At 36.6% G+C, this 15,685-nt stretch overlaps 1 protein-coding gene across 1 annotated transcript; it reads right to left on the bottom strand.

Annotated features, from left to right (window-relative positions):
* Positions 1–9,947: 9,947 nt before the first annotated feature.
* LOC104237740 (non-functional pseudokinase ZED1-like) lies at positions 9,948–11,498 on the bottom strand. Its single transcript, XM_009791957.2, has one exon. The coding sequence runs from the start codon at positions 11,247–11,249 to the stop codon at positions 10,188–10,190; it is 1,062 nt and encodes a 353-aa protein (XP_009790259.2). The 5' UTR covers positions 11,250–11,498; the 3' UTR covers positions 9,948–10,187.
* Between the last annotated feature and the right edge of the window lie 4,187 nt (positions 11,499–15,685).

The raw sequence follows: 15,685 nt of genomic DNA, 5'->3' as shown, positions 1-15,685 counted from the left end.
GACATTTTTTAGTCTTCAGAAAAAACAAGAAACATAAAGTCTCAGAATATTGTAACCAAACACTGTCTGAAAATTACATAAGAGTTCAAGTTGGTCAAGCTGTCTTGGCCAATTGCTATTGGTTGCCTGTTGAGCTGCTTGTGATTGTTGAACTGCTGGTGTTGTTACATTAAATACTCTGTTGTTTCTGCTGGTTCACTACTCTGTTGCTGGGATTGTTTGTTGGTTGCCCGACCACCTGTGGGTTCAGTGTCTGAAATTGTTGTTGGTCGTTCGTGAACTAGTGGTGCCATTGTTTGTTGTTGTTGCTGCGTTTGTTGTTGTTTACTTGCTGTCGCTGTATTTGCTGCCTACTATTTAGCTGACCATTCTCCTCATTCTTTTGCTTTGCTATACCAGGTACATGATTAATAGTGTCGATGTAACTTGAAAAGTTGAGCATGAATACAAAGAGAAGAGCTGAAGATGTTTATTTCATATATAGACTGTTACCTCGAACATCATGTAATATATAATAGTTTACATCCTTGTTTGGATACTGGAAGTAGCCTGCATGCCTAGTAAATATCAATGTAGGGTAATTGAATGTTAGTTTGTATATATGGGCTGGTAGTTAAAAGTATTCACAAGGTAGTAGGTTACATATTAAACTTTAGTCAATTTTGTTCAAGCATGTCATTGAATGCCTGTCATGCACAAAGCTATCCATTGTTAGCTAAGTTCATTTCCTTTTGATAAGCTGCTTTGTTTTATTGATAAACCACACTTTTAGAACAAAGAATGCAAGTTTACGGTCTCAACCACATAAAGGTCGAGCCCAAGTTGAAACGGACCAAGCAGTGCCTGGTTGGAAAACCAGTGGCCCAAGCCTGGCCCATCCCGCACAAACTGGGTTTGGGCCCACGAGATTCGTTCGCTTGTCCGTGGGGCGCGGCCTTGTTTCTGATTTTTTAAGCATTCTGAATCCTGCTATAAACGACATGCAAGCATATAATTAACTAGGACTATCTATGCTTTCAATTAGTAGAGACAAACGCGACAAGAAACGTAGTTGCTATAGGATATCCTGTTAAAACAAAGACGAGATGAGCCTCGACAAATAAAAACGCACAAGCCGCGGGGCCCTCGTTAAGAGTATATTATCGAAGCATTCAGTTTCCAGGACGAGTCGTTTAGCAAATCTCACGGCCCTCCCAGAATAATAACGCGATAGTCTATTTAAGCGCGTATTTAATAATGTTATCTCCTTAAACTCGGGTGCACATTTATGTGACCCAAATCCAAGTCTCAATGAAATCGAAATGTGTCTTTAATCACGGGTACATTGATTGTGACGTGGTCTGAGATGCATTTCCATGACGTTGTAAATCCTTAAAATAATGAATGAGACGAGCCTCGGCAAACAAAAGGCATAAGCCGCGGGGCCCTCTAAATATGTATATTAAAAATACTTAGAATTCGGGACATGCCGTTTAGCAAATTTTACGGCCTTCCCCAAAAAAACAATACGTTAGTAGCTTTAGGCGCGTCTTAATAATCTATTTTTCTTAATTCGGGTGCACATTTATGTGACCCAAATCCAAATCTCAACCGAGTCGAGATATGTCAATAAGCACGGGTGCATTGATGTAACGTGGTTTGAGATATATTTTTACGACGTTGCAATTCTCGTAAAAAATAATAATAAAAGCGGTCAAGAGTTAAAATTTGCACATAAGTTCATATTTGTATAAAATCAGATAATCAAGCCGAATATAACAGTTGAGCGACCGTGCTAGAACCACGGAACTCGGGAATGCCTAACACCTTCTCCCGAGTTAACAGAATTCCTTATCCGGATTTCTGGTGCGCAGACTGTAATATGGAGTCATTCTTTTCCTCGATTCGGGATTAAAATTGGTGACTTGGGACATCTTAAATCTCCCAAGTGGCGACTCGGAAATAAATAAATAAATCTCGTTTCGATTGTCCTTTAATTGGAAAAAACTCCCTTGCACCCCCTGCGGGTGCGGAAAAAGGAGGTGTGACATGTGGCATCGGGTTAGTCGGTTCGAATTTGGAGAGGTTTTGATAAGGTTTGAGACACTTATTCTCTTTTGAATAAGCTTAAGTTGGAAAAGTCAACCGGAAGTTGACTTAAGTGAAAAAAGGGATTGGATATTAATTCTGATGGTTCGGATAGCTTTGAGAGATGATTTGGGACTTAGTAGTGTGATCGGAACATGTTTTGGAGGTCCGTAGTAAATTTAGGCTTGAATTGGTGAAATTGAAATTTTGGCGTTTTCCGGTTGATATATGAGATTTTGATATAGGGATTAGAATGAAATTCTGGGAGGTGTAGTAGATCTGTTGTGTCATTTGGGATGTGCATGCAAAATTCAGGTCATTCTGACATGGTTTGATAGACTTTTTGATCAAAAGCGGAATTTGGAAGTTTTAGAGTTCTTAGGCTTGAATCCGATGTGATTTGGTTGTTTCGATATTGTTGGAGGTGTTTTGAAGATTGGTATAAGTTTGGATGGTGGTATATGACTTATTTTTGCTTTTGGTTGAGGTCCCGGGGGCCTCGGAATAATTTCGGATGGTTGACAGAAAGTTTGGAGTTGAGTTTGGAAGCTGAAGCATTTTTGTTGCTGTCATAACCACACTTGCGGTTGGGAGGCCGCAGGTGTGATGCCCGCAGAAGCGGAAGGCAGCCGCAAATGTAGTCAAGATGAAGATCAGCTGGAACCGCAGAAGCGGCTAAGGAAGCGCACCTATGGTAACACAGGTGCGAGGATGTGATCACAGAAGCAGAACTTGGAGTATAAGTGAAAACCGCAGATGTTGTGTCTTGGACCGCAGAAGCAGTAATGGGACCGCAGGTGCGAAAATCCTGGGCCAGAGGGTATAAAAGATTTCCTTCGCGATTTTTGAGTTATTCTTCACCATTTTCATACAGGTTTGAGCTTGAGGGAGCTATTTGAAGAGGGATTTCATATAGGTAAGGTTTTTGGACCCTGAATTCATTTCTATGGTGTTATTTCACTGATTAGGCTTAGAATTTAATGGAAATTAAAGGTTAAAAATTGAAAATTAGGGCTTGAGATTGGAGACCTTTGAGTAAGGGTTTGAGGGATCAAATGTAGTTGGATTTTTGTACTTTTCATATATATGAACTCGTGGGGGAGATAAGGAGTCTATTGATGTAAATTTTATCGAATTCCGAGACGTGGACCCGAGTGTCAAGTTTGGTTAATTTTGGGATTTGCATTGTATTTTGATTATTTTCGAGTGGGCTTTGTTCCCTAAGCATATTTTGATGGTGATGTACTGATTTTGGTTAGATTTGGAGCATCCGGAGGCCGATTCGAGAGGCAGCGGCATCGCGGGCTAGAGTTTGGACCGGATAAAGGTGAGTAATAATTGTAAATGTTGTCCTGAGAGTATGAAACCCCGGATTACACATCGTTGTGCTATTTTGAGGTGACACACACACTAGATGACGAGCATGGGTCGTGCACTGTTGGGGATTGTGACTTAGTCCGTCCCGTATGATTGTTTTACCGCGTATTTGATTGAAAACTGTTTGATATCATCATGTTTTGGACTGAATTCCATATTTGGGCCTCGTGCCAACTATTTTGGACCCTTAGGGGATTTTTACTGCTATTTTCTCACTATTTTGATTTCATATTTGTACTCAGTCTTGCTGTATTCTACTGTTTTCATAACTCAGCCATGTTTACTCTGTTTTGATATCTTAAATGGTATTTTGGGCTAAGCATCACATTTTACTATGCTCGAGTGGCTTCTAGAGATTTCTGACTGAGTAGGGCCGAGGGCCTGTGTTGTGAGGTTATTCTGGGATCGGGTTACGCGTCACAATACTGTTATATTTGATTTATTATTATGAGGCCGAGGGCCGGAGTTGTACGCCACAAGGTGGCTTGATATGAGGCCGAGAGCCTATTGATTATGCCACGAGATGACTTGATAAATGTGCTTGGGCCGTAAGGGGCCCCTCCCGGAGTCTGTACACCCCTAGTGAGTGCGGGTACCCAGTGTGAGATGTGTTATAGCCCGAGAGGCTGATGTTGTTCCATGCTATTGCTCGAGGGGCTAATACGAGTGATTGTGAGATAGTCCGAGGGGATGATTCTGTTGGTACTTTTGCTCGAGGGGCTGATTTTATGTGTTTATATTTTCTCACTGCTTTTCATTCACTCGTTTATCTGCTAAAAGATGTTTTAAAGAAGTCTATACTGAACTAAGGTGTTTTGCAAGTTTTCACTGTTTTATTGCATTGAATTGGTTTTATACTACCTCTTCGTAGCTTATAGTTGTGTTTTACGTATTTTTTTTATCTCTCAGTTGCCTTTACTTTTGTTACTCACTGAGTTGGCGTACTTATTTTACTCCATGTACGTTGTGTGCAGATTCAGGAGCCTCGGGTCACGCTAGTGAGGGTTGATTGCTCCCAGTAGGCTATTCAGAGTCCACTAGGTAGCTGCTCGACGTTCGCAGCCCAATGCTTCTCTCTCTTATCTTACTTTCCTTGCATTGATTCTTTGATAGACTGTGTAGTCCTTTTTCCATACTCTTAGACTTATGCTAGATGCTCATGACTGGTGACACCCCGATGCCGGGCTGTGTTGTTTCCGCAAATTGTTCTATTTCACTTTTATTCTTTGGGATTTATAGCATGTTAATGACTTAATCGAATTATTATAACTGTTGAATTGATATTGTGGGTTTATGTTGGCTGGACTTGTTTCATGATAGGCGCTATCACGACCGGGTACGAGTTTAGGGTCATGATAATCATTTTCATCCTCTTGATCATCGTCAGACTAAGCCATCAACGCAAACAGTGAGTCATATTTCGTCGCCTTAGTTTCCACTGCCATCATGGAGTTGTTTTCTGCATCTGGTTCATTTTCTGATTCACTGGAGGACTCTCCCCAAGCAGCAAGAGCCTGCTTCACAATATTGCCAGCTGCCTTTTTTCGACTGAATCGTTTATCTGGCACCGGGTTCCTTTTTGCTGCTTTGTCATGATTTTGTTTGTATTGCTCATATTTCAAAAGTGGACAGTCTTTGATGAAATGCCCTGTCTTTCCGCACTTGAGACAGAGATCATTGTTCCTTGCCTTACTTGAACTGCCCCTCTTTGGTATACCACCATTTCTTCGAACCACCTTTTGAAACCTTTTAGTAAGATAGGTCATATCACTATCTTCTTCACTTGAGTCACTGTTTTCAGCCTTGAGCACCAGATTCTTTTCCTTCTTTGGCTCTCTTTTTTTACTGTCTTTCTTTCTTTTCATCTCGTATGTCTTCAGATTACCAATCAGCTCATCCATGGTTATAGTTTGTAGAACTTTAGCTTCAGTGATGGCATTCACCTTACTCTCCCAAGAGCCAGGTAGAACACTGAGAATTTTCCTTAAAAGCCTGCTTCTGGGAATAACATCTCCAAGTGAATGAAGCTCATTTATGATGGATGTGAATCTAGTGTGCATATCTTGTATGGACTCATCATCCTTCATTCTGAAGAGCTCATACTCAGTGGTGAGCATGTCAATCTTGGACTGTTTAACATGAGTAGTTTTTCGTGTGCGGTTTGCAATGCTTCCCATATTTCCTTAGCAGAATCACAAACTGAGACTCTGTTGTACTCATCGGGTCCTATACCACATACCAAGATTTCTTGGCACGATAGTTCTTTTCTACAGCTTTTCTGTCAATATCACTGTACTTTTTTCTCTCTTTCGGCACCATTGGTCCGGTTTCTCCAAGCTTCTTCATAGGAACATGTGAACCGTCACAGATGATGTCCCATAGTTCTGAGTCTTAAGCCATTATAAAATCATGCATATGAGTCTTCCACCAGCCGTAGTACTGACCATTGAATTTAAGAGGTCTGTAGGTTGATTGTCCTTCCTCAAAGTTGGGGGGAGAAGCCATTGAAATCTTTTCTAGGTGTTAATCTTTTAGAAAGAACCTGCTCTGATACCAATTGTTAATTTATATGAGTCCACCAAACTATAGAGTACCTGGTCCTCTATGATTTTCCACTAAGAATACTAAGGAAGCAGTAAGTAAAAGAGATACGAGATTTTTACGTGGAAAAATCCCACTCAAGGGGACAAAAATCACGACCAATACTTGCAGGCTTTCAACTTCACTAACTTGTAATTACACTATTACAAGCCACTTTGTAATGACTCTATTACAAAGACTCCAACCCAACTAACTCGTGATACACTTATCATAAGCTACTTTGTCACTCACTAGTTACAAAGACTTTAACTTATGACTAACTCTAGTCACAACACAAACTTAGAAGGTTTGTGATTTTGGGTTTCCTAAAACACAGCTTCTAAGAAAGCAAGATAGGAGTTACAATGAAGAACAAATAACAAGATTATAACTCAACTATGGATATGCATAGACTCATTGTGAAACTGATCCTTTAGTAGAGTTGTCTTCTTGTTCTTGACACACTTGTGACTTCAATGTTGGATAAACTTTTTAATGCTTGAGAGAATATCACTAAATGCTCAAGTAAATATCTTGTTCCTTGCACCATGTTGTTATACTACCAAAGACATCACAAGGATGATGTCAATTCTTGGTACACGCCTCTTCCCAATGGGAAGTGACTGTTGCACTGTCGCGTGTACAGTTGCAGGCAGTCATTTTCTGTAGTTGCTTTCCAGCTGTATAGTTAACTTGTACTTCTGTCAGAGAACACCAAAGGATCAGGTCCCTGTCATGTTCCTCTTTGTAGCAGTTCATTAGCTGGAGTTCATGCTGAACTTCGTTCATTTAAAATGTGTACCAAGTGAGTTAGGTTCTCTATCTGGTTGTTAACAATAAGTTTGTTAGATCATCAAAACACGAGAAACATAAGGCAAAGACATTGAAAACCCATTATACCTTTAGATCATCTTCACTGGTCTTCTCCTTTGTTGATTTTTTTCTCTACCTTAAGTGCCACTGTAATTGAAACTTGAGGCGTTTGGAATTGAAAACATATGCATTTGGTTGAAACAACAGATGAAAACATGAAGGCTTTGACTTGAAATAGTACTTCAAGAGGATTGTAAATGTTGCCTTGTCTATCTCCTTATTATTAGGAATTATAGCTGTAGGTAAAAAACGTGAAGGCTTTGACTTGAAAGAGTACTTCAAGAAGATTGTAATTATTGCATTGTCTATCTCCTTATTATTAGGAGTTGTAACTGTAATTAAATATGAACTTTTAAGATAATTGATTGATTATACTTAACCAAAAAAATCTAATTTCCAATTCTAAATCTAATGAATAATAAAATAATTGCCCAACATGGGAGGCAGGTCCATTTCCCACGTTTGAGTCACGATCAATCGTGGAGTGTTTTTTTTTCTTTATTACTATGTCTATGTAAAAAGTTTTTTGATGTATTTTTAGGTTTTTAATAAATTAAATAAAAAACTAATGAAAAACGTGGGAGTCTGAAATTTTATTAGTTATGTTTTTTAGTTTTCAGTCTTACAAAGTATGTGTTTAAAAACGTGGGACTCCATGATGTAAATAACAGAATTGGTTAATATTAAAATGTTGTAATTTATTTTCTATTCAAAAAAATTTTGAATTCCAAAAGTATTGAAGTTTTATCATAAAATATGACAGGTGTTGGTATTTCATTTTGACACTTGGCATTATGTCATGAATTTGCTTCTCCTTTTATATATTAATAGATATTTGGATTTGGTTGGAAGAACTAAAACAACCATTTTTTGTTTTCTTGAAAAACAAAACATCTTTTTTTCCTAAGGAAAAAAAAAAGAAAATAACAACTCTCTCGTTTCAATTTATGTGGCAAATTTTAATTATGCACAGAGTTTTTTTTTTTAAAGAATAATTTGAAAACTTGTGATCTTAAATATGCTCATGATATTTTTGAGGTTATAAAATTATAGAAATAAAGGTAAAATAAAATATTTAGAATTAAATTATTTACAAATATAAAAATATGTTTAATCGGACTTATAAGAAATAATGCGACATAAAATGAGACAATGAGCAATTTATCTTTTTTCACAGGACTAACTAACAATCGGCAGTTGTCAAGTCCTTATACACAAACATTTCTTTAAAATGATTTTTAAAAAAAATTGCTAACACTAGGTGTTTACCCAAATTACATAATATAGTTACTAGTTAGCATTAATTTAAGTGAAATACATATCAACTAATCTTGATTAAATAATAAAATATATGTAAAAGTCACAAATTATATACTTATTGGTATGATATAATTATATCATCTCGAGTAATATTGTTACTCACAAAAACTAACGTCTAGGAGTTCTTTCTCTTTCTGTTATTAGGGTTCTACGAAAAGTGAATAAGGTTCTGAGAAAAAAAATCTGTGTTTAGGTTCTACTAAGCCTAAAATATTTAATTTAGAACAAGGAGGATAGTTGATATCATGACCAGGAAATTTAGTTAGCATTTGGACATAGATTTGATTGAAACTTGAAAAAATAGTTTTTTTAAGTTGTGTTAAAAAATAATTTTTGAAAGTTTTGAGTTTGGACATGCATTTTATTTGAAGAAAAGTTGAAATTTTGTGAGCGGGAGAAAAAATTTCACCAAAAAACTATCCTAAACCAGTTTTTGGTGATTTGAAATTCTTTTTTCAAAAAATGATTATATTTCATAATCAAATAATATTCTCAATTTTTTTTTGAAAAACTAAAGCCAAAATCTATCCCAAACGAGAGGTAAATAACTTGAAAAGTGGGTCAAAAATTCTTTCTTGTATGGCCGCCGTAAAAAGTGGGCCATACAAAATAATTTTCTCTTATTAATTTGGGAAAATACTCGAGGAACTCACTTTGAAGAAGCTGGAGAATTCAATTTGTGGCATGACCACATTCATGTAATTGTAATTGTGAATTTGTGACTACTACTTGAAAGGCACAACTTCAATCACTTCCTTAAGTTATGCAATTATAAGTGTGATAATTACTATGAAACTTATTTTATTGTCTTGTCTGATTAAAATTTGCCCAAGCATTACCAATATGAGAAGGAAACACAACTCAACAGATAGAGCTCTTGACAACATTGCATTGCTCAATTTTAAGAATGGTTTTAGGGTGTTGTTTGAATAGTTATTTTTGGAGCCTTTGCTGTTGCGATCCGTTTTCAACACCCTAAGATGTCTATCTCCAGGAACAACCTGGTGCATTAAACTCCAGCTATGCGCGAGGTGAAGGGAAGGGCATGACCATAAGGGTGTATTTTACGCAGTCATATCCTGCATTTTTGCAAGACGATGTTTGTTTTCTATTTTTGCAAACGAAATTTAAAGATCTTCCTTGGTTCTTTATGCACGTTTACAAGTCAATTAAAGTGCAAGGAACTCTCTAAGGGGTCGTTTGGTTTGAATACGGCTTATGCCGGGATAAGTTATGCTGGGATTAGTTATCCTAGTATTATTTTTTATCCATTGTTTGGTATGTTATATTAAAAATGACAATTGTATAATTTCTAAGAAGAAGGTATAAGTTATACCGGCACTAATATTTACCCAACCCTCTAAAAGGTATAAGTTATCCCGTTACTAATTTTAATCCCGGGATAACTTATACTATTAGGTTTGCTAACCAAACAAAGTATTCAGGTGGTATTAAATTTTTATACCAGCATTATTCCTTCTTATACCTCGTACCAAACAATCTCTAACACTCCTCGTATCAACTATGAATTCCATAGGGCGCTTGTTAATAATCAAGAAGGAAATAAGCCATTCTCTTGAAATGTATGGAACAAAGAATAATCTTCAAAAGAGGATAACGTGTACGCAGACCTTATCCCTACCTCGTGGAGATAGATAGTTTGTTTCAAATAGACCCTCGACTAAGTGAAGCATAAGCACAACAGTAACGAAAAGAAAACAACCAGAAAGTTAGAAACAACAGGAGCCATGGACATTTCACAAGTGCAAGCTAGTTCAAACTGTGCTTCATATGCAGGGTAACTCCTTTATTAAGATTTTACATCAAACAACAGCCATCAATAATGAGTTTGTATGAGCCATGAGTAAAGAGTTTGTTCCTGCAAACTCGTAATGTTCCCTGGTGACTGTTCGTAACAACCAAGAGTTTGAATTTTACAGTAATTTTGCCATCGTGTAAAACACACACATCTAATGCAGACCTTGAGTGAGGACACGAAAACACTTCTCAATTCGACGTAATTCCTTTGCAACATCAATCATGTATGGTCTATCTTCACCCTTCGAGAGCGTACATCTCTTAACAAGATCTAAGTAGTCATCCAATAGTTGTTGAATATCAATTCCACGCTCTTCGGCCAAAATGGTAGGATCCACTATATCCATTACATTACACTCTTCAATATTATATTCGACACAGTTGGGTAATTGTTCGTAATCTTTCATCTTGCCATCAATCATACTCACTTTCTTTCTGGTTAATAGCTGGAAGAGAAGAACTCCGAAGCTGTAGACGTCAGTCTTTTGAGTAACAACTCCCGAGACCATATATTCAGGATCTACAAACCAATATGTTCCACAAACAACATCTTCTACTTCCAATTCTCCCGGAGGCAATGATATGGAGTATGAGAAGTTCATTATTTTGGCAACACTGTTATTCTGATCTATAATCACATTCGATGGCTTTATATCTCTATGGATGATTGGCGTAGTAAATTCACTATGGAGATAAACAATTGTTGAAGAAACCTCATTGGCAATACGCAATCTGCGTTCCCAAGAAACTGATTTTTTAGCATTACACTTCTTGAAAAGTAAATTTTCAAGAGATATAGCATCAACATATTCATACACAAGAACTGGTTCCGGAAGCTCTAGGCAGCAACCAACAAGTTTTAGCACATTCTTGAGATGACTCATCTGAGAAGTAACTGCTATATCTCGGCATATATTATTGAGATTTTCAAAATGTTCTGGTGGGACGAACCTCATTAAAACACGACGGTTATCCAGTGAGGCCATAACTATATGACTGTTGAAGATCTCCATGGTATTTTCAAGGTGTTTTATTGCCCTCTCGATTTCTGTGGCACTGAAGTAACTGAGGGGAATTTGGCATTTTCCGTCGCATAAAGCAATAAACTCCTCTAGCAGTGCACCTCCATTCTTTAAATACTGCTCTTTTTTCAGCTTTTCTGCAGAGGCAGAGGATGATATTAGTTTCCTCTTGAGTCCCCTTAAGTGATGCATCTGTTCTTGCCAAGACTCTTGCAAAAATAATGACTACTAGCTAGTAATTACTCCCGTAATTTTAAAAAGATTGACACTGTTTCTTTATTAGTAACCTTTCAATATTTTCTTAATAAGAAGCAATTATAGCCGCTCAAATAATATGACAGATTTCAGACCACAAACTTAAAAATTTTACAGCCACACAAATTCTATTTCCTTGAAACGGAGGGAGTAGTAATGTAGGAGTCACCACTAGTAAGAGGTGTGGTGGATGAATGGATTCATCCGCCCTTAATCATAGACCTCAAATTTCAGGAAAAATCTCTTGTGTGAACTAGTCAACAAGGCATCACATCATCACTAGTGGAATCTATAAGGAAGTTGAAAGGTTCTTGGTCTTTGTACTCTACCTAATGCATTTGAATTCCACACAAAATGACTGAAAAGTTTTATTTTGTGTCTTATACAACTGACACTAATTGTATGAGGCTCTTTTTTGTCTCACAAATTTGTGGACCCCATTCTTACACTTTTGGGTCCACAAAATGGTGAGACAAAAAAGTTACCTCATACAACTAGTGTCAGTTGTATGAGACACAAAATAAAATTTTCCCAAAATGACAATAAATAGCGTCTGTTAGATGGCTATTGACTTGACTCTCTTCTGTATTAGTACTTTCTGGGTAGTTTCATTACGCTTTCAATCGGTTATTCCCATTATTTTTTATGCTTCAGGATTAATTTTCTGTCCCAGTTTTCAAGTTCAATTAAATCTCCACATCATGATATCAACTTGTCTTCATCTTCTAAATTAATATTGTAACTTCCTCTACTCTTTTTTTTTTTTTTTGGGTACGGTGGAAAATATTTGGAATTTCTTAAGCGTCGTTTGGTAGAATGACTAAGCAAAAATAATCCTGTGATAAAAAGTAATTTCGGCTTATCCCTTGTTTGGTTACTAATCCCGGGATATCTTATCCCAAAATTAAAAAATAGTACTGAAATAACTTATACTGTTATAAATAGAATTCTATTTATGGTGAATGTCTATATTTAAGGATGTGAATTGATGCTCTCATCAGGGGGAGTTAATGCGCGTTGCACTCTTTTTTCCTTACAAGGTTTTGTCCCACTGGGTTTTTCTTGCAAGGTTTTTAATGAGGCAACCAAAAGGTGTATTGTTAGATATGTGCACTCTTTTTCCTTCTCTATAATTTTTTTCCACTGGGTTTTATTTAGTTAAGGTTTTAACGAAGCACATTATCTGTTGAATAGCTATTCAAGGGGGAGTGTTATAAATAGAATTCTATTTATGGTGAATGTCTATATTTAGAGAGATTCTAGGGATTATTACTTGGTGGCTAAGTCACTCTTTCCCTATAAATAGAGGGTTCTATTCCATTGTAATTCATCCCAAAATTCGATAAGAATTCCCTCTCTCTTTCTCTGCAATATTGCTCTTGTTCTTTTATTGTTTTATAACATATACCTGTTTATACTCCAGGGATAATTATTAAAATCACCGCACTCAACCAAGTCAATGTATGACCGTAAAATAACCTTTATTTTGAGCAGAGAAAGTAAGAAGTTGTTCACAAAATGAAGAACTGCTATCTTCAACACATCATCATATGTCTCCCATTTCTTCTTCGTAAAACAATCTACTAGTTGGGTCATTATCACAGATGCGGTCCCAAAATATTTGAAATCAACATATTCTCTCGTATGCTCTCTATACTTGTATCACCCTTATATTTCAGCCCATTAATGAGTGCAAATTCACCCAAACCAAAGCTCAACCTAGAATCACTCACTACAAATCGCATCTCATTTTTCACCTCATGATGTACTTCTTTATAAGTAAATGGTGCATAACCCGAATCTGCACAATAACTGGTGGCAGATCCAAAAAATTTGTTTTCTTAAACATCCGAAGTTGTGTCTTTGTTAATTCTCTTTCAACAAACGAATGACATTGCAGTTGGTATCCCAATCTACCTTTCGTTTATAATCTATGTCCGTAGGCACAAGAAAATCTCACCACTGCAAAATATGTTCATATAAATAATTTCATAAATAGAATTCACTCAAAAATATAACTAAAACAACCAAAAATGTAACAACTATCATATGATACCAACATGGCATATAACTATACCAACAAGGTTTACAGTTTTACTGGCTAATTTCCAGCAACTATAAATGATTATACTACTATTACATAATAGACAGGCATAAAGAGAAAAATCCAAAAGGTATGCAGCTATAAAGTATTTTCAAGATATTGTACGACACTACTATTATTAAAGGAAAAACAAATAGTGTACCAATTAAATGCAGCCAATACATCAAAAAATGGATCCAAAAGCATATGATACCAATATAACAATATAGTATATAGCTATACTAACATGATATATAGTTGTACAGGGTTGTTCCAACAACTGCCTATAACTATAAAAACTATTACATAACACACATTCACTATGTCCATAGGCACAAGGGAATCGCAACAATGCAAAACATGGTCATATAAATAATTTCAGAAATAGAATTCACTTAAAAATAACACAACTTACTATAACTATAATATAATACAAAAGCATACCAGGAAATCAATAAATAACAATGTACTATATATTCCAACGCATAGATTCTAATTTTATGAAAAGTACCTTCTTGGTTGCGAAACCAATTTTTTTCTTCTTTACTTGAGAACCATTGCTACAATCAACATCGACTGGTTGAGTCTCTATTGTAGGCACGGATTCACGTCGGCTTCCACCAAACTCGAAATCCTCAATGACTTTAACTTTTCCCTTATCATTCACTGCAGCACCTGCTATGACTGATTCAGAATTTGTTTCGAATAATGACTGGTTAGGAGTTTTATCGATTGGCGAAGCATCAATATTGTTGCCTTTTCCACGCTCTAATTCTACATTTTTAGTTGTATTTTCAACACGATTACTGCTAGGGTTAGGACTAAACACAGACAGAGAATCGAAAAATGATGAAAAACTAGGACCGGACATGACTGAGGCAACGAATTCATCAACTACTTGGGTTATAGAATGATGTTGTCCATGGCGCCACCATCTGCGCGCATAATGCTTCCGACCTATAGTGAAAACAACAACCCACAGACATTGATCCACAAAAATTCTATGATTTTGAAAATCTACTTTCACTAAAATGTACTTTCACATACAAAAATTTTGCCCCGAAATTACTATTAGACGAAGAGATAAAACGAAATCTGAAGAAAAAAATTCAAAAGTCGAATTAGTAAATGCTAGGTGAAATATGGGTTCTCATGGTTTGGTTATGGAGGTTTTGAAATTGTCTGTAGCAATAAAGGACGAAGACAAAATAAATTAGGCATTAAATGATGGTGGGTATGGGAACTCGCTAATTGCATGAGCTACTAGGTGAAATAGCTTGGGCCGGGTATGGGAATCCACTGCTAATGGGTGGGTCGCGTAAATAATCTGGGTCGCATGGGTAGGAACAGTAAATAGTTTAAGCCTGGGTATTAAAGGTTAAATAGTTTGCTCTTAATAGGTATAAAGTGAGATTTTCTCATTATTTTTTGCGGAAAGTGAATAAGGTTGATTGCGACATAAAAAAAATTATAAAGACCGTAAGAAAAATAGTATATAATATTGACCAAGAACAACTTATTGAACGAATCTGGTAAGCTCGAAAAATGAAGAAATAATTTTAGCAAAACCAAATCTATTTGGGGGGGGGGGGGCATATTGACCCGTTTTGCCTTCAAGACCAATTTCTCATGTGCGCAAGGCAACTCCCTTTTACTAGCCCTTTACAAGCCCAACAAAGAGCAATTCAATATAAAAAGAAGAAAAAGACTTTTCACAATGTGATGACCTGGCCGGTCATCTTAAAAATTAACGTTCTGATCCCCTATTAACTGCTTTCCTCGTATTTATTTCTGCTATTTTGATTTGTCGGGATGTTCGATTTTGAGTTTCGGAGAGTTTTGGGACACTTAGTCCCTAAATGAGAGCTTAAGTGTTGGAAATTTGACTGTAGTCGGAATAGTGGGAAGACGGCCTCGGAATGGAATTCTAATGGTTCTGTTAGCTCCGTTGGGTGATTTCGGGCTTAGGGGCGTGATCGGATTGTGTTTTGGAAGTCCGTAGCTAATTTAGGCTTGAAATGTCGAAAGTCAATTTTTTCAAGTTTCCGGTTCGATAGTTAGATTTTGATCCGAGGGTCGGAATAGAATTCCGGAAGTTAGAGTAGCTCCGTAGGGTTGAATATGACGTGTGCAAAATTTCAGGTCATTCGGGCGAGGTTTGATAGGTTTTTTTATCGAAAGCGTATTTTTAGAGTTTTGGAGTTCTTAGGCTTGAATTCGCGGTTAATTCGCTGTTTTGATGTTGTTTTAGGTGTTTTAAGGATTGGTATAAGTTTGGACAGTGGTGTTA

The sequence above is a fragment of the Nicotiana sylvestris genome, chromosome 8, assembly GCF_000393655.2.
Source record: "Nicotiana sylvestris chromosome 8, ASM39365v2, whole genome shotgun sequence".
Taxonomy (NCBI): Eukaryota; Viridiplantae; Streptophyta; class Magnoliopsida; order Solanales; family Solanaceae; genus Nicotiana; species Nicotiana sylvestris.
The sequence above is the reverse complement of the archived record's forward strand: the minus strand, read 5'-3'. Positions and strand labels throughout refer to the sequence as shown.